This window comes from Mesoplodon densirostris, chromosome 7 (genome assembly GCF_025265405.1).
Source record: "Mesoplodon densirostris isolate mMesDen1 chromosome 7, mMesDen1 primary haplotype, whole genome shotgun sequence".
Classification (NCBI taxonomy): domain Eukaryota; kingdom Metazoa; phylum Chordata; class Mammalia; order Artiodactyla; family Ziphiidae; genus Mesoplodon; species Mesoplodon densirostris.
The window spans coordinates 96,319,500-96,342,597 of NC_082667.1; the positions used below are offsets into that span (position 1 = coordinate 96,319,500).

Below are 23,098 nucleotides of genomic sequence, written 5' to 3' on the forward strand. Positions count from 1 at the left end.
TAGATCTTAGAGGGTAGGAACAGTATCTTGTGAGTATTTGGTTTCTCATTCTTTCATCCAATAAAGATTCTTTGAGCACTTGTACTGCCAGCCACAGTGTAGTGAGGATATAAAAATGAATATATTACTGCCACACTCTGGTACAGGGTTTCTCTGCCTTGGTACTTTTGGACCACTTCTTTTTTGTGGGGGATGTCCTGTGCATTGTAGGATGTTTAGCAGCATCCCTGGCCAGTAGCACCTACCTAGTCCTGACAATCAAAAATATCTCCAGACATTGCCAAATGTCCCCTTGGGTGCAAATCAGCCATGGTTGAGAACCACTGTTCTAGTGGGAGAAAGCAAACTAAACATTGAGTTCTCATTAAATATCAAGGCTTCTGGTAGATACTGTATTTATGTTATTTCAATTACCCCCACCCCCATTTTTCACTGATCTAATTGGGGATCAGATTTGTAGCATAGTTTTCCTAGTACTACACAACTAGTAAGTTATGAAGTTAGGATTTAATACCAAGTCTCCCTGACTCCAAAGCCCATATTTATCCCATTACAATTCATATAGTGATGACAGTTAGTGAACACGTAGATACAGTGTTTAATGAATACTATAGATAGATGTTCAGAAAGTCCTGTGAAAGCATAGAGGTGGGAATTTTCAATTATTTTCCTGGGTAGGATAGAGATAGTATCAGATAAATCTTTACAGAGGAATGATGTTTAATGTGAGTTTGAAAGAGCATACATATGTTTTCTCAAGAGCACAAGGTAGTGTGAGTGATCATTTTGGATAGAGGGACTATATATTCCAAAGCAGAGAGGCTTGCTGACTTCTCTATCCTAAGCATTTAGTCTAACAAAATAAAAGCTCAAAAGCTGCTTGAATGATCATATAGTATTTGTATTTACCCCTGGAAGAGCAACTGGGAGAATGTATTGTGTATACATTTACTTATGAGCACACATTTAGCTAGAGTGGGGGCTATGAAGTAGGATGTTGGATAGAAAACAGTATGGCCAGATTGCTATAATTTTATGTATTATTTTGCTTCTAGTTTTCCTGATTGGGCTTTTTCTGGGACTACTATTATGGTACAGAACAAATAGAATGGTTATTCCCCACGAAATAAAGTATATTTTTATGCATACTAGTGGAAAGAAGTGACTTGCTATAAAATTAGTTAAGAAACATTTTTTTAAGCACCTGCTCTGTGCCAAGAATTTTTGACATGCTAGGGATACAAAAATTAAGACAGTCTTCTTAAAGTCCTTAATTAAACTCACTCCACGGTGTCCACTTGATCTTCTTCCCTGAACCTGTCCTTTTTCCCTGACAGAGTTAGCAGTGTCCTCTTTTGTCCACCATGGTACCTTGTAGGTATCTCTATTTTTTGATTCATTGTTTAATTCAACAAACATTTACTGAGTGACGCTATTACGGGACATAGATAGCAAATGCATGAACAATACAGTGTTAGGTAGTGATAAGCACAGATTTGAAGAAAAATAAAACAGTAATAGGACTGTGATAAATACTGCTATTTTATACAGAATGGCCAGGGGAGGCCTTAATGAAAATGTAATATTTCAGAAGAGACATGGCATAAAATGAGTGAAAGAACCATGCAGATATCTGGAGGAAGACTGTTGCAGGCAGAGGGAATGAATGACTTTCAGAGTTTCTTAGGGAAGACTCTAGACTTAGGTAAACAGCAAGGAGGGCAATTTCACTGCAGTGCAATTAGGGAGGAGTTTGTGTGGGGCTAAAAGCCAGTTTATGTATAATGTGCCAAGGTAAGGATTTTAGATTTGGATTTCATTCTTAAGTGTGTTGGGAAACCATTGGAAGGTTTCAGGTAAGAATTTTAGGATTTTACATTTTATTCTCAAATATTTTGGGGAGTCATTTGAAAGTTTTGAATAGGCTAAAGGTATGATATGATTTATGTTTAAGAAACGACTATTCTGGCTACTCTGAATGCTTTGAATAGACCATAGGGCCACAGTTGGAAACAGACCAGTTCTGATACTGTTGCACTGGTCTTGCCAGGAGATGAGGGTGCTTGAATTGAGTTGGGATTGATGGAGGTGGGTGAAGTGGTTGAATTCAATATATGTTTTGAAGGCACAGTCAGTAGACTTCTACTCGTGTGGGATGTGAGAGAAGCGTTAAGGACAACTCAAAGGTTTTTTTTGGTCTGAGAAATATGTAAATCATTGTTTTATATACTGACGAAGGAACGGGTTCTTAGAGTTGCAAGAATAAGTTCACTTTTTTAGCACTTTAACATGCTTTACTGGTTTCCTCTGTGTTCCCTATGAGACTGTGAACTTCTTGATGCCAGGGACTAGGTTTTATAGTCTTTGTTTAATCACCCACCAGAACATGACTTGGCAGATTATAGGAACTCAGCACATACTTACACTTGCTGCTTTTTTATGTTAATACATGTGTAAGTGCTCTATTGGAGATGAAAAACTAATTTTTTGCTAAATTTTATAATTGAGAAGTTAGTATTTCTATTCAAATAATTAAAAATGAAAAAATTAAAATTAAGTTGCTATTTATTATTAATTATCCCTAATTGGAATTTTACTTTGTAGGTGGCACATTTTTACAATTCTATCGATCAACAAATGATTCAAAGTCAGAGACCAATGATGTTACAATCTGCCTTAGCGTTTGAACAGATAATTAAGGTAAATGGACTTTTTATGCTATTATAATTAGATTTTACATGTGAAGTGTTTCTTATTTCTTAGTTTTTTCATATACCCTTCAGCTTAACACAGCCATTGATCTAAGGCTTTATTTTGCTCCCCAGTGACTTCCTTCAGTCTTAACAAGTAACATTTTTTACAGCTGTAGATTTAAACAGTTATAATGTTTCACATATTTTGGTGCTGATTTTGATCAATTGAATTTATATATATATATATATAGTACAGTAAGTCTCCTACATATGAACCTTCAAGTTGTGAACTTTCAAAGATGTGAACGTGCGTTCCATCAACATCAGGCATGAGTGAAACAGCAGCTTGCCTTCCAGCTCCTGTTGCTGACGATCCTTCAGCTCTACCATCTCCCACCCCTTCTTCCTCCTCCAGTCAGTAACTCTTCTTGCCTGTTCACTTGATGCCAGCCCCTTTATGCCAGCTGTTGTACTGTATTAGTGTACTTTTCAAGGTACTGTACTGCTAAGATTAAAAATGTTTTTTTAATTTTTGTGTCTGTTTGTTTTTTATGTATTATTTGTGTGAAAAGTATTATAAACCTATTACAGTATAGTACAATATAGCCAATTGTGTTAGTTGGGTACCTAGGCTAACCTTGTTGGATTTGCAAACAAATTGGACTTATGAACGTGCTCTCAGAATGGAACTCGTTCGTATGTAGGGGACCTACTGTATTCAAACTTGTATGCTATTATATTTACTTATTCACTGAAGTGCGAGGTCCTTATATACAAGACTCTTTAGTGCTTTTTCATCATCTCCTGATTTTATAATTTAAGTTTTATTTGCTCTTATCTATGCTTATTTAAATATCCACACATATGAAATTAGGAAAACCCACACTAGTTTTTAAACTGTTAGTATGTGACTGCTCACTTTTTTTTTTTTTTTTTTTTTTTTTTTTTTGCGGTATGCGGGCCTCTCACTGTTGTGGCCTCCCCCGTTGCGGAGCACAGGCTCCGGACGCGCAGGCTCAGCGGCCATAGCTCACGGGCCCAGTCGCTCCGCGGCATATGGGATCCTCCCAGACCGGGGCACGAACCCGTATCCCCTGCATCGGCAGGCGGACTCTCAACCACTTGCGCCACCAGGGAGGCCCATTTTTTGAAATAAACATTTTTAGTCTTCAGAGACATGAAATATTTTAAAAGATAAGTAGAAGAGGGATATACCCATTAATTCTTCTTTTATTTAAAGTGGATAGCTAGTTGTGTCATGGTTCTCAAGACCACCCCCAGGTTCTGTGATTTACTAGGACTCATAGGCCTCAGGGTATAGTTGTACTCACAGATGATTTACTTATGACTTATTACAGTGAGAGGATGCAAAGCAAAATCAGCAAGGGGAAAGGTACATGGGGTGAAGTCCTGGGGAAACCAGGTGCAAGCTTTCAAGAGTCCTTTCCCAGTGTAATCACCCAGGGCATGCTTAATTTCTCCAGCAAGAAGTAACACATGTGAAATATTGCTTTACTAGGAAAGATAATTAGCAACTCATTGCCCAGGCTTTTATTGGGGACTGGTCATGTAGGTATCTTCTGCCTTAATATGTACCAAGATTCCAGATTCCCAGAAGACAATCAAGTGTTCAGCATAAACCATATTGTTTAGGTACAGTGACCACTCTTAAAAATTAGAGTGGTGGGAACTCTTCCAAAATCCAAGTTCTCAGATGCCAGCTAAGGGCCAATCTTTTAAGCAGACCTTTTAAGGGATAGCAGTCAGACCTGCTAAGTTAACTTTTTAATGCACACTAGTTCTCAGGCTTAAAATTTACTAGAAGTTATATAATTCATATTATAGATGTTATTAAATTTTTTTTCTTATTGCCAAAGCTCAATATGAGTTTATGATGGAAAGTTTCAAAAATATAGGTAAACAGAAAGAACAAATGTTTTATGATTGTACTACTAAGAATTGGCCATTCTTAACAGTGTATATGTCATTTTAAACTTTTTTTTCTGTGCATATTTACAAGTGTACTTTTTGAAAATGGGATAATACTTTATTATTTTTAAACTTTTTCACCTAATAGATAATTTTTAAATCAGAGTGTTCAGAGCCCTTTCTTCTCTAATAAATGTATTCAAAATTACATCTGTTGATATTTCTAAAGAGGAAGCTTATTTTGAGAAATTGGGTTGCGAGAAGTAAATAATTATATTTAGCATATGTTAAATGAGACATAATAGGGGACAAAAACTAAGATAGGAGGAGAAGGAACACTAAAGTTCTTAATACTCCCCTGGCCACTCTCTATATTGGAGAGCAGGAACTCTAATTTATTTATTTTTATACTCTAGTAATACAACAGTAAGTAGTGTGTAGTAATTATTCAGTAAATACTTTTTGAACTGATTCACAGAGTATTCTATTGAATTTATTATAATTGTTTATTTCATTCATTCATCAGCTGTTTATTGAGGGTCACTATATACCAGAGACATGCTATGCCTTAATATATACCAGTTCAAGTGAAGTATAGAAACCTCACTTGTAGTTAGGTCTCTTTACCCTCTTCATTTTTATATATTTGTCTTAAATATTTAGTAACCTTTACATACATGAAACTCTGCATCAGATGGGGTTTGCTTCAATCATCAAATATAATTTAAGAAACTCATGAGAAGGATAGTTTATTTTTTATTTACATTTTCCACATCCCAATGTTCTTTTTTCCTTTCTAAAGTGCCACACTTTAAAAAAAAAAATCATTTCCTTCTTATTGAGAAAACTTCCTTTAGCCATACTTTTAAGAGTAGGTTTGTTAGTGATAGATTATCTTAGTTTTTGTTTGAGAATGTTTTTATTTTCCCTCATTCCTGAAGGATATTTTCACCAGATATATAATTTATGGTTGACAGTTGTTGTCTATTTTCTTTTTTTTTAGAGAAATTGTTTCTAAGTTACTTTATTTTATTTTTTTAATGTTTTATTTATTTTATTTTATTTATTTATTTTTGACTGCATTGGGTTTTCCTTGCTGCACATGGGCTTTCTTCTAGTTGTGGCGGGTGGGGGCTGCTCTTTGTTGCAGTGCATGAACTTCTCATTGCAGTGGCTTCTCTTGTTGTGGAGCACGGGCTCTAGGCTCATGGGCTTCAGTAGTTGTGGCTCATGGGCTCTAGAGTGCAGGGTCAGTAGTTGTGGTGCATGGGCTTAGTTGCTCCGCAGCATGTGGGATCTTCCCGGACCAGGGCTCGAACACTGGTCCCCTGCATTGGCAGGCGGATTCTTAACCACTGTGCCACCAGGGAAGCCTGACAGTTGTTTTCTTTTAGCACTTTAAAATGTTGTTCCACTTCCTCCTGGCCCTCATGGTTTCAGCTGAGAAATTCACTGCCATTCAAATTTGCATTCCTTTCTAAGTGATGCGTTGTTTCTCTCTGAAACAGTGAGGTACAGCTTGAGGACAGGGTGAGTGTATATGTTAAAATTTCTGCTGGGCTCTGCAGATACCATCCTGACAAAAATGGAACACTGACTTGCACTGCTTCCTTTTCAGATGAGTGGAGTTGAAGTTTAGTGCCCCCTTTTCCTCAACTGAAACCTTCCCACGAAAGTGGGACTCCAATTGGCAGTGTCTTGTTGCTTCCAAGTAGAGTGTAAGCCTAGCTCCCTTCTAAGCTCTACTGACATGATTGGGAGGATGTGGAGGGCTGGTTCACACTGCTCTGTTGCAGCCTAATGGGGGTAGAGGCTCAGCTCTCTGTTAAGCCCCACTGACATAAGCAGGGGATGGAAGATCAGCTCACTTCCTGGTCCCAGTGAAACTGAAGAAGAGGGTGGGTTTCTATTGGTGTTGAGTTGGAGTAGGGTGTGTATTGCTAAAAAGGTTTTCTGTCATTAGGCCACTGTTTTCCTGGTCCTGTGGACAGAGGGAACAGGGTTCTTCTGGAGGTTTTTTGTCTGTCTCTGGGGGTGGTTCCCGGTTGGAGGCTTCTCCAGCATCCTGTCTGGGATATAAGGGGGACATTAAGGAAACCCAGGTGTGTTGTTCCTCAATTCCCAAGGTTTCTAGGCTGTCCACCTTCTTATTTCTATCTTTTAGTGTTTCTATACTTGTTTGTTGTGTTATGTCCAGGGTGCTTTAGTTGTAAGAGGGAGAACTTGGAAGGAATGGGGCTACTCAATTCTGGGCAGAATGCCTTATCATTTATAAAATGGAAAAAACTATTGTGTGCTCTTTTATTGCAAGTCAATGTTAGGGATAATTGGACTAATGATGTAGAATATTGAATCTTTTCAAAAAAAGAAATGTGTTAAATACTAAATGTCATTTGTTGTACCTTAGAATTCAAAAGCAGGAAGTGGGGGAAAGTCACAGATTACTTGGGATAATCCTAAAGAGTTAGAAGGCTACATCCAAAAACTCCAAAATGCTGCTGAACGACTTGCCACTGAAAATAGAAGACTGAGAAAATGGCACATTACGTTTTGTGAAAAGGTATATTTTATTTATAAAATTTAATAAGCTATGAATAGTATTATTTAAAAAGTAATTAGGTTATAATTTTAAATAACTTCCTATTTGGAAATAATTTGAGACTTAAAGTTGCAAAAATAGTTTAAAGAGTTCACACTTGCCCTTCACCCAGCTTTCCCTATTGTCACCAACTTATGTAACCATAGTACATTTATCAAAACTAGGAAATAAACTGTTTTGAATTTTATAACTTTTTCCACTGATGTCCTTTTTCTTTTTGAGTGTCCAATCCAGGATCCCACCTTGTATTTCAATGTTGAGGCTCTGTAGTCTCCTACTCCGTCTTACCTTGTTTTTCATGACCTTGATACTTTTGATGAGTACTGGTCAGTTATTTTGTAATGTCTCTTGATTTGGTTTTATATGATGCTTTCTCATTTTAGACTGAGATTATACAATTTTGGTAGGAATACCAAAGAAGTGATATTTTGCCTTTCTCAGTACATTGATCAGGTATTGATATGTCTTATTATAGGTTGAGTTAACCTTTATCACTTGGGTAAGGTGGTGCCTGTCAAGATTTTCTACTGAAATTATTATGTTCTAATTTTTAATAGGTGGTAGTTCTTATGAACATTGATTTGCTTCGGCAGCAACAGCGGTGGAAAGATGGATTACAAGAATTAAGAACTGGCTTAGCAAGTGTAGAAGCACAGGTAAAGTGTGTTTTACTTTGTGTCTACACTTTGTAATATGACCTTTTCGGAATGTGAATATATGAATTGATGAAAAGTTCATAAAGGTTATCTGTAAATCTTTACTAATGAATTCCTCATAAGTTTAGAATTTGACTGAATTATATATAAAGACCATAAATTAGCAATGCATTTACATTTAAAAATATGTTTCTGTTTGACTTACGGAATTCCAGATCCCTCAGTTTAGACTTTGTAAATAGTTTCTCTGACATGGTGCTAAAATATCTATCATTTGTTAGTTTTCTTTTAGGTGATTGTTATGTCTGTTGTGACAAAGTTAAGTTTAGGCAGGAGCCTAATGACTGAAATAACTCTGTTTCAGAATTTTTTCTTTTTTTTGGGTAAAATCTCAGTTCCACATGCATTTTGATATGGGATGATCTGTACAAAAGTAGTTAGCACAGAGTCTACCTATTAGGTGATAAAGGGATCTTAGTGGAATATGAGGTAAGTATCTTAAACATTTACATATATTTTTCAGCTCTTAGAACTTTAGGAAAAAAAAAGTATTAGAATTGATATGTTTATGGTTATATGGAAGCAAAAAAGTATGTAAACTATACTGTGCATTCTTGTGTTTTAAATGTATCAGGTTTTTAAATGTTCAATGGATTACTTAGGGAGTGAAGGGAATAGAAGAGTTATACTTGATGGGAATTTTTGAAAAAGGACTAAGAAATTTACAAAATAAACTATTGTTCCTGTTATTGTTGTTGTTGTTTTAATAGGATCATAAAATAAAGTCCATATGTAAAATGCATTTACTATTAGCTTGATTTTTAAAATTTTTCTGCTCTTTTTGTGTACTATTTATAGCACGAAGATTAGAGATTTTCATATTTGACTTTATATATACAAGTAGCAATTAAGGAATTACATGTTTTAAGATATTTAAGATGAGGGTTTTTTTGCTTATAATTTTACCAAATGTGATATGAAAGCATTAAATGAAAACCCATTCTACCACCTAATTATTAAATAAAAAATGTGAATATAACATATTAGGGATTCCAAGCAAGTGACATGCATGCGTGGAAACAGCACTGGAATCATCAACTGTACAAAGCTCTGGAACATCAGTATCAGATGGGCTTAGAAGCACTTAATGAGAATCTGCCAGAAATAAATATAGACTTAACATACAAGTAAGATTTTTAAAACCCAATGTAATTTTCAATCTATAATTTTCCGGTAATTTATATGTTAAAGTTATTTATTTGCTTTCAGACAAGGACGATTACAATTCAAGCCTCCTTTTGAAGAAATTCGGGCTAAATATTATAGAGAAATGAAGAGATTCATCGGCATTCCTAATCAGTTTAAGGGAGTGGGTGAGGCAGGAGATGAATCTATTTTTTCTATTATGATTGATAGAAATGCAAGTGGATTTCTGACTATTTTCAGCAAAGCAGAAGATCTATTTAGGAGATTGTCAGCTGTTTTACATCAACATAAGGTATGGAACATGTAATTTTCTGTCCTTCTATTGTAATATTCATCTGATTGATTGAATTAGTATTAAATGTACAAATGAACAAATTATCTCGTATGGCATAAAGTAAAAATATGCAAACCAGAGAGCCAAAGTTTAGAATTCATATACAATCTAGGTTTATGCTATAGATGAGAAAAACGTTACCCTAAATTTTTTTCTCTCTATTTGAAGATTGAGAAGCTAGTTTCTCTTTTCTTTTTTTGAATGTTGTATCAACTTGGAATTTGACGTGACTCTGTTGTGTCATTTTTAATTCCTTTCAGGAAAATATATCCTTTTCTTTATTCTTTGGATTGAGAGCAATCCATGGAGGGAAGCCCTCAATGTTAATGAAATTGAGATGATTTAATTTCTTACTTTTGTTAAGGTGCATCACACTAACTCTCCAGAGATAAACCCCTGTTGCATTTATTGCTCATTTGATTGATCCTGAGGCATATGACTGAGAATTCATCAAGTTTCTTAACTGCCGCTGCAGTGCTTCTTCTGCATTTATTTTTCTGCAATTAATTGAATCTGGATACTTTGGGATTTGTCACCTATAGTAGCTCTTGGCTTTGCAGAAGTGATTCTGTCTTTGACACATCAAACTTGAGAAGAGAATCTAAAGAAAAGATTTTTGCAGTCTCTTCAAAAAAGTTTTATGATCAGTATATTTTTATGTATTTTTTTTTCCTGTTCATTCTTTAGGCTATGTGATAATGATTACATTTACATACTTAAGCTGAAATTTACTTGAAACCTCACATTTGCCCCTTTTTATTGTTTTTAATAGTTGAACTCTAATCTTTTAAATGGTAACTTATTCTATTGTTTTAATAATATGTTTTCCATTTATACAGGAATGGATTGTAATTGGGCAAGTTGATATGGAAACTCTAGTGGAAAAGCATCTTTCTACAGTACATGATTGGGAGAAAAATTTTAAAGCACTGAAAATAAAAGGGAAAGAAGTAGAACGACTTCCAAGGTATAATACAGAAGTTAAAGTGGTACTTATGTATCATAGCAGTTCTTGCCATGGGATAGTATGGGTACTCTTCACTTAGTGGTACTGAAGTCCAGTCATCAGTCTTACCTCCTCTAGAGCTCAGCTATGACACTTGAGAATCATCTGAGTAGAGAATTGCTGAGACTAAGAAAACCTCTTCTAGAAGTTCGGCTGGCTGAGACCTAGTTGGATAGGACAGACTGGGGGAAGAGGCTTCTTTCCAGACCTGGTGTGAGGATCTAATATTTGATGTGCATGGGCACAGTCTAAGAATGGTAAGAATCTACTACTGAGAGCATACTGGAGGACATTTGACTTTTTGTATGGCTCTGCCCCCTTTCAAAATGCCCCGGGAGGCAAACAAAATAGTGCTGCATCTGGGTATTGCCCTAAATGTGGAGGAGACCTTCTGAGGGGCATTTCATAACCCAGAATATCCCCCTCACTCTCTGAAATTCCAATCACTGAAACCATTCTATGCAATAAGCCCTGGGAAGAAAGGGCCTTGTTTAATTGTGTATATATTACCTATAAAGTATAATATCACTTTTATTAATCCATTTGTTCTTTCTCTCAATAACTATTTGGTGCTCATTTACAATATGCAAAACCTTGTCCTGTGGGAGTAGAAAGAGGAAGACAGAGTTTCTGAGATGAAGTTGCTTGCTCTCTCGTAGTGCAATAAGACAAGTATGTTTGATGATTAAGTCAAGTACACGCAGGTGTTGAGAGAGTGGGCTCTGGAGGTAGATGACTCTTACTAGCTGCATGAATTTGACAGTCATTTCGACCCTGTGAACCTCCATTTCCTCAGCTTTAAAGTAATTACAACTATGTTATTTATCTCAGTGTTTTGCCGATTAAATGAGTAATTTGCGTGTAAATTAATGGTACAGGTTAAGTTCTCAATAAATGCTAGTTGTTATTAATTGTTATTAATACTAGATAGAATAGTCTATATTCCATATTAGAGATTGGACTAAAGGCTATGGAGATTCACAGGATGATGACATCCCATCCATTTGTGGCAAAATCAGGGAAAGCTTCATTAAGATAGAAACACTTGAACTAGGATTTTGATGGGTAGAAATGAGAATTGGAGGTTAAAGCAGAGTCTCTCAGGAGAGGGATTTATATACTGAAAACATAAGTTGGTTAATTGAGAATTTGATTAGAGTTAATGTTTTATTAGGGACTAGAGGAGATATTTCTGGAAAGGAGTAGATAAAGTACAGATTTGGGCGAGTCTTACGTTCTAAAACAGGGAATTTGGATGTTATTCATGTTAGAATGATTAGTTGTTGAAGGTTTCTAAACAGAAGTGTGTTAGTACCAAAGCTATACATTAGGAATGTTAATCTGGAAATAATGAGTTGTATGGTGGAATCAAGAGTTCCTGGAGGAAGAGAGGTTCATCTGTCTTCATCCAGAAGCCCAGTAATAATTAATTGAATCAAGTTGTTGGTATTCAAAATGTGGAGGAGGAAATATTATGAGGTATTAAGCGGTCTTACTTTTGAAGGAAGATGAGGGATGAAGAATAGAGAAGAGACAAATGACTTGAAGGTTTGAACTTGGATGACTAGGATAATGATAGTGCCATTAATGTTACTTTGAAGTAAGGAAAAGACAGTGTTTTTGTAATGTTTGAACATGAGATTTCTCTGTTGGGTACTCTATTTGAGCCCATTTTTGTTTGACTTTATGCTGTCACCTGACTGCCCAAGACCTCTACTGCTGCTACTGCTATTTGTTTGTCCTTTTCTATAGATGGGGTTTCTATTTATACTTCCCTGCCAAAGCTAAACAAAACAAAAAGAATGTCTGTCCTACATGCCATATTTCATTTTTCTGTTTCTTGCTTATAAGTTAACATGTATTCATCTAAGCTAATACACACATATATATACACACAGATAATTATTTTATGGGTACTTTTGGGAAATATGCTATAAGATTAGAAAATCCATATTCTGATGATGTATTTCAGATACTGCAGTAAGGATATACTTTTTGTGTAGGCCATCTATGTCCATCCCATTCTATCTATGGCTGAATGGAGCCTCAATTGCACATTAACAATATTTTCAGTTGAAAGGTGAACATTAATTTTGTCCACAAGATTCAGTGTGTACAACTCTGCCATAATCATATTACTTTATGTATTAATTCATTAGTAAAATATGGTGTAATGATTTTAGGTTTACCAAAATCATCTATTTTCATATATCAAATGTTAGAAATTTAGACATTTTTTGTCAGGATTTCAAAAATCAAGTAACTTCGTGTATAAGACAAATTGACTCTTAGGTTTTGGTGGTTAAGAACTGGAGTTTAAACCTCTCCAGTTAGTGGGTGATTGAGAATAAATAAACAAAACTTTAAGAGAAAATTGTATTTTTATAATGAAACTTTATTTAACACTTATAACTTGCTTTCTAAGGATATCACCTGGTTCTATGTTTTAAAAAGTGTCTTTCTAAATAATTTTTTTGACCAAAATTTCCAGACTTTTTTTTCACTTTATATAATTTAAGATAAATATGAGGTTTACTCAGATGAATGACTCTGGTTCAATTTCTGTTTGTTTAGAACATTATAATTTGCATTCAGAGTACCATGCAAAGAATTAATTAATTAAATCAATTAATTAATTAAAAATATGTGCCTTTTTTCTGATTATTAAAGTAGTACATTTGTTTTATAAATATTTTAAAATATAAAAAGGCATAATGACAATTGCTGTTAATATTCGATGTTTTGGACATATTAGTACATCTGCTTACAAAATTTGTATCATACTGTATCCTGCTATTTATTTAACACTAATCATTAGTATTTCACCATGTCATTATCTGGGTCCTCAAAAATATGATTTTATATTGTATAGATATATAATAATTTATTTAGTCATTCTGGTATTTAGTTTACTTCTATTTTTTCACTATTATAATTAATACTTTGAAGAAGATACCTGTATGTAAGTCTTGGAGTCTGCCCTGAAAATCTCCTTAGAATAAGTTCTAAAAGTGAAGTTACTAAGATAAAAGAATATACCTATTTTAAAATTACTTGATATAGGTAAATTGCCCTTGCAAAACTTGTATTGTTTTATACTCTGACCAACAGTTCTGAGAGTTCTCTATTTGCCCACATGATTGAAGATATGAATTAACAATTCATTGCATTTTTGTGAATTAGATAGGTATAAAATGGTATGTTTTATTGCTTTAGTGTCTTCATAATCTATATTCACTTTCTATGTTTGTTTTATTTTCCTTATCATTATTGCTTGTACTTTGACTACAGGATAATAATTTATTTTATAAATCTTTAAATAAGTATGTTACATACTGTGACAAGTAAAGCATGTAAAAATTTAAATATATTCATGTTGATACTTTAGTAATTCATAATGTACTGCTTTTTTTAAAATTGATACATTGGATTATTAAAAACTGTAGAATTATAACAAAATCATTGTTTAATGAAAAACTTCATATTAGTATGTGTAAGGCATTTTTGCTAAATGAAATCTAAATGTGCTTAAAGATCACAATAATATGTTTGGGTGATATTGTAAAATGTATTACACAAAATCATATTATAATTAGACTCTTTTCTTGTAGTCTTTTTCATGTAAAAATATGTCCTTTGGCATTTTTCAGTACTGTCAAGGTAGATTGTTTAAATATTAATTGTAACCCTGTGAAGACTGTGATTGATGATCTCATCCAGAAGTTATTTGACGTGCTTGTTCTTTCTTTGAAGAAGTCCATTCAGGGTAAAGACACTTTTACATTTTTATAGTTATGAAATATGAATCTCAACGATGATTAAAATAAAAGATAATCTAGAAATTAATATGAAATAAAATATGCTTAAAGTAGTTTTAATAAAGTAGGAAACTCCATATTCAACTCCTGAGAGGTCTAAAAATTGAAAGCATTTTTTATTATTTGCAGTGTGAGCTAGTATCAGTTTGTTGCATATGCTACTGAGAAAGGAGATAATTCTGGTTATATGTATTTATCCTTATCTCTTCAAATGGCTACAGGCATAACTTGGAGATATCGTGGGTTTAGTTCCAGACCACTGCAATAAAGAATATTGTGATAAAGAGAGCCGTGGGAATTTTTTGGTCTCCCAGTGCATATAAAAGTTATGTTTACATATACTGTAGTCTGTTAAGTGTGCAGTAAGCATTATGTCTGAATAAACAATTTACATACCTTAGTTAAAAATGCTTTATTGCTAAAAAATGCTAACCATCACCTGAGCCTTCAGTGAGTCATAATCTTTTTGCTGGTGGAGGGTCTTGTCTTGATGTTGATGGCTGCTGACTGATCAGGGTGGTGGTTGCTGAAGGGTGGGGTGGCTGTGGCAGTTTCTTAAAATAAGACAACACTGAAGTGTGCTGCATCGATTGACTCTTCCTTTCTCTGTAGCATGCAATGCTGTTTGATAGCATTTTACCCACAGTAATACCTCTTTCAAAATTGGAGTCAGCCTCCTCAAACCCTGCTGCTGCTTCATTAACTAAGTTTATTCAATATTCTAAATCCTTTGTTGTCATTTCAACAATCTTCACAGCATCTTCACCAGGACTAGATTCTCAAAATTACAAGTAACCACTTTCTTTGCTTATCCATAAGAAGCAACTCCTCATTTGTGAAAGTTTTATCATGAGATTGCAGGAATTCATTCACATCTTTAAGCTCCACCTCTAATTCTAGTTCTCTTGCTATTTTTATCTTATCTTTAGTTACTTCCTCCACTGAAGTCATGAATCCCTCAAAGTCATCCATGAGGGTTGGAATCAACTTCTTCCAAACTCCTGTTAACATTGATATTTTGACCTCTTTCCATGAATCACGAATGCTCTTAATGGCATCTGGAATGGTGAATCCCTTCCAGAAGATTTTCAATTTATTTTGCCCAGATGCATCAGAGAAATCACTCTCTGTTGCAGCTATAGCCTTATAAAATGTATTTCTTAAATAATAAGACTTGAATGTTGAAATTAGTTATTGATCCGTGGGCGGCAGAATGGATGTTGTGTTAGCAGGCATGAAAACAACATGAATCTTGTACATCTCCATCAGAGCACTTGGGTGACCAGGTGCATTGTCAATGAGAAGTTGTATTTTGAAAGGAATCTTTTTTTTCTGAGCAGTAGCTCTCAGCAGTGAGCTTAAAGTATTCAGTAAACCTTTTTGTAAACAGATGTGCTGTCATCAAGCTTTGTTGTTCCATTTCTGGAGCACAGGCAGAATAGTTTCAACATAATTCTTAAAGGTGCTATGATTTTTTGAATGGCAGATGAGCATTGGCATCAACTTAAGTTACCAGCTGCATTTGCCTCTAACAAGAGAGTCAGCCTGTCTTTTGAATCTTTGAATCCAGGTGTTGACTTCTCTCTAGCTGTGAAAGTCCTCGATGGTATCTTCTAATAGAAGACTTCTTCATCTCCATTGAAAATCTGTTGTTTAGTGGAGCAGCTTTCATTAACTATCTTAGCTAGATCATCTGGATAACTTGCTGCAGCTCGTGTATCAGCACATGCTGCTTCATCTTATACTTTTTATGTTGTGGAGATAGCTTCTTTCTTTAAATCTCATGAACCAACCTCTGTTAGCTTCAAACTTTTCTTCTGCAGCTCCCATCACCTCTCAGTCTTTACAGAATTGAAGAGAGTTTGGGCCTTGCTCTGGATTATGATGTGGCTTAAGGGGCTGTTGTAACTGGTTTGATCTTCTATCTAGATCACTAAAACTTTCTCCATATAAACAGTAATCCTGTTTCGCTTTCTTATCATTTGTGTTCACTGGAGTACAGCATATTTAATTTCCCTTAAGAACTTTTCCTTGGCTAACTGTTTGGTGCAAGAGGCCTAGTTTTTGGCCTATCTCATCATTAGATGTGCCTTCCTCACTAAGCTTAATCATTTCTAGCTTTTGGTTTAAAGTGAGAGATGTGTCACTCTTTCTTTCACTTGAATACTCAGGGGCCATTGTAGCCTTATTAATTGTCCCAATTTCAATATTTTTGTGTCTCAGGGAATAGAGAGGTGAAACAGTCAGAACATATACAACATTTGTCAGTTGAGTTCACTGTCTTACGTGGGTGTGGTTCATGGTGCCCCAAAACAATTACAATAGTAACATCAAAGATCATAATAACAAATGTAATTAATAATGGAAAAGTTTGAAATATTGGGAGAATTACCAAGACGTGACAGAGACATGAAGCAAGTAAATGCTGTTGGAAAAATGGCACTGATAAACTTGCTCCATGCAGAGTTGCCACAGACCTTCAATTTGTAAAAAATGCAATATCTGCAAAACACAATAAAGTGCAGCACAATAAAATGAGGTATGCCTGTACTATTTTCCAAAATATCAGTGTTTCTTTTTTCCTTTAAGCTGTGGTGTTTTAGCATATTATTTAAAAGACTGAAAAAGTTACCAATTTTGAGTAAAATTTAGAGTGAGTACATTTTAAATTTCTTCTCAAAAATTTTAAGTGTCATGTAAAGCAGTTACAGTTTCATGAGAAGAAATTTCTTTGCTTATTCTGCATTTTGAATTTTGCTTTATGAAAGCAAATAACTACTTAGGATTTAATGTATTTCATATAGTGATTACTTCTAACATTCCTTGATTTAGAAATTATGTAATTAAATATTTTTCATGCTAATAATAATTTTTCTTATATTTCAATGTTACCTATTTCAGCTCATTTACATGAAATTGATACATTCGTTACTGAAGCTATGGCAGTCTTAACAATTTTGCCGCAGTCTGTGGAAGAGATAGGTAATGCAAATTTACAATATAGTAAGCTACAAGAACGGAAGCCAGAGGTGAGAATCACAAAGCAATTTATTTATTCTTTTACTGTACTGGGCATGATTAAATTAGGTAATTTTGTGTGACTATTTAGAAATATATAATTGCAATATTATAAGGAAGTCTGTAAAATCTAGTCCAATTGATCAGTTCATGATTGGACTCTTGATGTTATGTTGTTGTAATGAAACAGTAACAATAATGCTTATTATTATTTTCAGAAGTATTTGTGGTCTTTTGTATGATGTGGCTTATTAGAATAAAACTAAACTTAAATAATTCATGCTGTTACTTCCAGGGTTGTACTTTTAAGATGCTGAAGTATGAAGTTAGAGCTGAATTAGGAACACACACACACACACACACACACACACACACACTCACATATGATGGAGGAGCTCATAATTAGAGACGAAGATAAAAAAAAGTGGTGAAGGATTCATAAAAACAGTATCTAGAAGACTAGAGCCTAGAATAAGCAAGTCAAAATTTTATAGAACATATTATAGATGATCTTAGTTATGTTTAGAAGAAGGAGGAGAAATAATTCAAAATAGAATACAAAGTTTTATATGTTCCTATTATGTGATAGGCTTAAAATTATTAGATAGATTAGAGGTAAGTGAAATAATACACCTTCATGGTGGAAGGAATTATAAACTTTTATATGGAAGGCTTAAAGGTATAAAGAGGATTTAAAGGCAAATAAAATAATGTACTTGTCTAGTAGAAGGAAATAACTAAAGAAGGAATAGCATTATGAGCTGTGGCAGTTAGCTTGATTTAGCAGAGACGTTCATTCATTTATTTATTTGACAGATACTTATAGATCACCTGATACATTCTAGTCATTGTGCTAGGAGTTGTGGTTACAGCTATGAACATGCTCTATTCTCATGAAATTTGCATTCGTGTGTGTGTGTGTGTGTGTGTGTGTGTGTGTGTCAGAGAGAGAGAGAGGGAGAGACAGAGACAGAGACAGAGACAGAGACAAAGAGGAGCAAGAGGAGCTAGAGCAGTGCATGATAAACTGGGGGATGTTTCTTAGAGTGGGCGATCGTGGATACCTTATCAGATAGATGACATCTATCTGCACTGAGACCTGAAAAACTTAAGGAGACAACCATTCTGAGATTTAGGGGGCAGATAGAACAACAAATACAAAGATCTTAAGGTAGAGAAGGAATTTGGTATGCTTAAGGAAGATAGGTGAAAATATTGTCAAGAAACTTAGTTATCAAGAAAGCCATATTATTCAAGGCAAAAATGGTTTGAGATGAAATTGGAGAGTAGGCAAGGGCCAGATTATGAAGGTACTTGTAAACAATCATAAGGATTTGTTTTTTTTTTTTTTTTTCTAAAAGTAATAGAAAGTCCTTACAGGGATTTAAGCAGGGAAAGGATACAGTCTGGTTTACATTTTGAAGTGATTACTCTGGCTGCTCTGTAAAGAATGGATTGGAGGGAGACAATAGTAGCAGAGAGTGCAGTTAATAGGATATTGCAACTGGTATACAAGAGGTGATGGAGGCTTGTACCATGGAGTAGCAGAGGAGATGGAGAGAACCAGAGAAATTGATGATGCACTTTAGAGTTAGCACCAAGGTCTTCTGATGTATTAGAAGTGGACGGAGCTTAGAGAAAAAGCAATAAACATGTCTCCTAGGTTTTTGGCTTGAGCAGCTGGAAAGCTAATGGTACCATTTACTGAGATGAGGATGACTAGAGAGGGGAGTTGTTTGGAGATTGGAAGTGGTGGGGATTGAGATGTCAGGTAGAATGAGGAATATGGAATTTAGAGTAAAGGTGAAGACTAGAGTTATAAATTTGGAAGTCATCTTAATATTCATGATGTTTAAAGCCATAGGATTGAACTAGATCATCTGGTTGATAACAAACTGTAGAGGTTATAGGATCAGGTTTGAGCTTTCCGAAATTTAGAGTCAGGCAGCTAAGGAGATTGATAATGAAGTGGGATGAAAGTGTGTCATCACAAAAACTATGAGAAATAGATGTATGTTGGGAACAACATGTGAGGCAGGAAGTGGCACGAGACAGTATAAAGAGCTAGGCAGAATCTAGGTCATGTGAGTCACATTAAGGATCTTAGGTTTGATTTTGTGGACACTGAGGAGTCGTTGCTGGGTTTTAAGCAGCAAGGTGTTACACAATTGTGTTTTGGTATGTCTCTCTGTTGGCCTGTGGCTTTGAAGAAGTAAGGAATGCATGCAGGTGGACTTGAAAACTGTTGTAATGTCTTCACAGACCAAGTTCTGTTCACATACAGGAAATTAGAATCCTGCTCTATTTTTTCTCTCACTGATATTCCTAGTACAACATGGATTCTTGGTCCATTGTTTTTCTGTTTCTCAGGTGAAACTGATCCTGCCCAGAAATTGCAAGCTGGTCATTGAGATATGTTTTAATTTTTTTGTGTCTATTATATATGCACAGTGATTTTTAAATATCTTTCAGTGGATTTTATTGCTTTGTTGAGTAGTAAAAGTACAGGTATAAATTACAGGATACTGTTCTTTTATGGTGCTTTAAAAGGCCTAGAAGCAATTTGAGTAGTTTAGCACTTACTGACTTACACCTAGACTGTTTAACAGACTGCTTATTATACACAGCTCAGGGCATTTCAGGCAGAAGCTGAATACAGGAGCTTGGTTCCGATTCTTCAGTTTTCCCTTTCTTAAGTACCTTTTTTTTCATGACTTACCGTTCTCTGTTAAGTAGGATAATTTAGTTAATGCATGCTTTTAGATAGTCACTAATTTTAGAAGCCTCTTTAGCATTTTCTTATGAATGGAACTTTTATAATAAGAACTTCACTTTGAACAGCTATAGTATTGTCTTCCTATATTCATGATTTAATTCAGTTTCATATTACCACTTTTATTATCCTTTTTAACTTTTGATGTTTGAGTGTCTTAGTTGATTTTGCATATAATAATAAATGTTAGAAACTTTATATCCAGGAATTTAACAAATTATGTACAGTCCCTCCCATCAGGAAACTTGTGCAAGCCTCTTAGATAGCCTCATACACCAGAGAGCAGAGAGCAGAAGCAAGAAGAACTACAGTCCTGCAGCCTGTGGAACAAAAACCACATTCACAGAAAGATAGACAAGATGAAAAGGCAGAGGGCTATGTACCAGACGAAGGAACAAGATAAAACCCAAGAAAAACAACTAAATGAAGTGGAGATAGGCAACCTTCCAGAAAAAGAATTCAGAATAATGTTAGTGAAGATGATCCAGGACCTTGGAAAAAGAATGGAGGTAAAGATCGAGAAGATACAAGAAATGTTTAGCAAAGACCTAGAAGAATTAAAGAACAAACAAACAGAGATGAACAATACAATAACCGAAATTAAAACTACACTAGAAGGAATCAATAGCAGAATAACTGAGGCAGAAGGAGGGATAAGTGACCTGGAAGACAGAATGGTGGAATTCACTGCTGCAGAACAGAATAAAGAAAAAAGAATGAAAAGAAATGAAGACAGCCTAAGAAACCTCTGGCACAACATTAAACACAACAACATTCACATTATAGGGGTCCCAGAAGGAGAAGAGAGAGAGAAAGGAGCCGAGAAAATATTTGAAGAGATTATAGTCGAAAAATTCCCTAACATGGGAAAGGAAATAGCCACCCAAGTCCAGGAAGCACAGAGAGTCCCATACAGGATAAACCCAAGGAGAAACATGCCAAGGCACATAGTAATCAAATTGGCAAAAATTAAAGACAAAGAAAAATTATTGAAAGCAGCAAGGGAAAAATGACAACATACAAGGGAACTCCCATAAGGTTAACAGCTGATTTCTCAGCAGAAACTCTACAAGCCAGAAGGGAGTGGCATGATATACTTAAAGTGATGAAAGGGAAGAACCTACAACCAAGATTCCTCTACCCGGCAAGGATCTCATTCAGATTCGATGGAGAAATCAAAAGCTTTACAGACAAGCAAAAGCTAAGAGAATTCAGCACTACCAGACCAGCTCTACAACAAATGCTAAAGGAATGTATCTAAGTGGGAAACACAAGAGAAGAAAAGGACCTACAAAAACAAACCCAAAACAATTAAGAAAATAGTCATAGGAACATACATATCGATAAATTCCTTAAATGTGAATGGATTAAATGCTCCAACCAAAAGACGCAGGCTTGCTGAATGGATACAAAAACAAGGCCCATATATATGCTGTCTATAAGAGATCCACTTCAGACCTAGGGACACATACAGACTAAAAGTGAGGGGATGGAAAAAGATACTCCATGCAAATGGTAATCAAAAGAAAGCTGGAGTAGCTATACTCATATCAGATAAAATAGACTATAAAATAAAGAATGTTACAAGAGACAAGGAAGGACACTACATAATGATCAAGGGATCAATTCAAGAAGAAGATATAACAATTATAAATATATATGCACCCAACATAGGAGCACCTCAGTACATAAGGCAATTGCTAACAGCTATAAAAGAGGAAATTGACAGTAACACAATAATAGTGGGGGACTTTAACACCTCACTTACACCAATGGACAGATAATCCAAAGTGAAAATAAATAAGGAAACAGAAGCTTTAAATGACACAATAGACCAGAGAGATTTAATTGATATTTATAGGACATTCCATCCTAAAACAGCAAATTACAGTTTCTTCTCAAGTGCGCACAGAACATTCTCCAGGATAGATCACATCTTGGGTCACAAATCAAGCCTCAGTAAATTTAAGAAAATTGAAATCATATCAAGCATCTTTTGTGACCACAACGCTATGAGATTAGAAATGAATCACAGGGAAAAAAACGTAAAAAACCCAAACACATGGAGACTAAACAATATGTTACTAAATAACCAAAAGAAAAACAAAAACAAAACAAAACAAATTGGGCTTCCCTGGTGGCACAGTGGTTGAGAATCTGCCTGCTAATGCAGGGGGCACGGGTTCGAGCCCTGGTCTGTGAGGATCCCTCATGCCGCGGAGCAACTAGGCCCGTGAGCCACAACTACTGAGCCTGCGCGTCTGGAGCCCGTGCTCCACAACAACAGAGGCTGCAATAGTGAGAGGCCCGTGCACCGCGATGAATAGTGGCCCCCGCTTGCCACAACTAGAGAAAGCCCTGGCACAGAAATGAAGACCCAACACAGCAAAAGTAAATAGATAAGTTAATAAACTCCTACCCCCAACATCTTCTTTAAAAAAAAAAAACAACAAAAAAACCCACCAAAACAAACAGAACAAATTATGTAAAAGCAAAAATCTTGATTTAAAAAGCAAATCATGAAACAATTTTAAATAAATGGAATCTTAATAAATTTGATAAAATATGTTGTTTTTCACATGTCGTTTTTTAACCTTTAGATTTTGCCCTTATTTCAAGAAGCTGAAGATAAAAACAGACTTTTACGGACTGTGGCAGGTGGAGGTTTAGAAACAATTAGCAATCTGAAAGCTAAGTGGGATAAATTTGAGTTGATGATGGAAAGTCACCAACTTATGATTAAAGATCAGGTAAGAACCTTTTGGTCATTTTGTTAAAATGGAAACAGTTTTATTCTCATTTAAGATTTCTTGCTTTATTCCATTATAGCTCAGGTTTGTAAGAATTTATAAGCTTAGGTTTTCTGTGACATCTTATGGAAAAACCTGAAGGAACTTTTTGGCTAACCCAATATATTGCTGATGAAATTGACCTCCCTCAGTACTTCCATACAGTAAAACACTTTGTATAAATGATGATCATGTCACATAGTTTATCTTTGTTTCCTACCATACCAGGAATGTATGTGACATTATTTTCAGTCTTTCTTATGAATAAATTTATTTA

The 23,098-nt window shown here is 35.0% G+C and overlaps 1 protein-coding gene across 1 annotated transcript in view; it reads left to right on the top strand.

Moving 5' to 3' along the window:
• The window catches only part of DYNC2H1 (dynein cytoplasmic 2 heavy chain 1), a 384,236-nt gene that overhangs the window by 24,068 nt on the left and 337,070 nt on the right, over positions 1 to 23,098 (top strand). Inside the window, exons 13-21 of the mRNA XM_060105577.1 lie at positions 2,605 to 2,700; positions 7,030 to 7,182; positions 7,779 to 7,877; positions 8,925 to 9,064; positions 9,147 to 9,375; positions 10,257 to 10,384; positions 14,074 to 14,189; positions 17,143 to 17,270; positions 22,633 to 22,782. Of these exons, the coding sequence (XP_059961560.1) occupies positions 2,605 to 2,700; positions 7,030 to 7,182; positions 7,779 to 7,877; positions 8,925 to 9,064; positions 9,147 to 9,375; positions 10,257 to 10,384; positions 14,074 to 14,189; positions 17,143 to 17,270; positions 22,633 to 22,782 (1,239 nt within the window). The remainder of the gene's footprint in view (positions 1 to 2,604; positions 2,701 to 7,029; positions 7,183 to 7,778; positions 7,878 to 8,924; positions 9,065 to 9,146; positions 9,376 to 10,256; positions 10,385 to 14,073; positions 14,190 to 17,142; positions 17,271 to 22,632; positions 22,783 to 23,098) is intronic.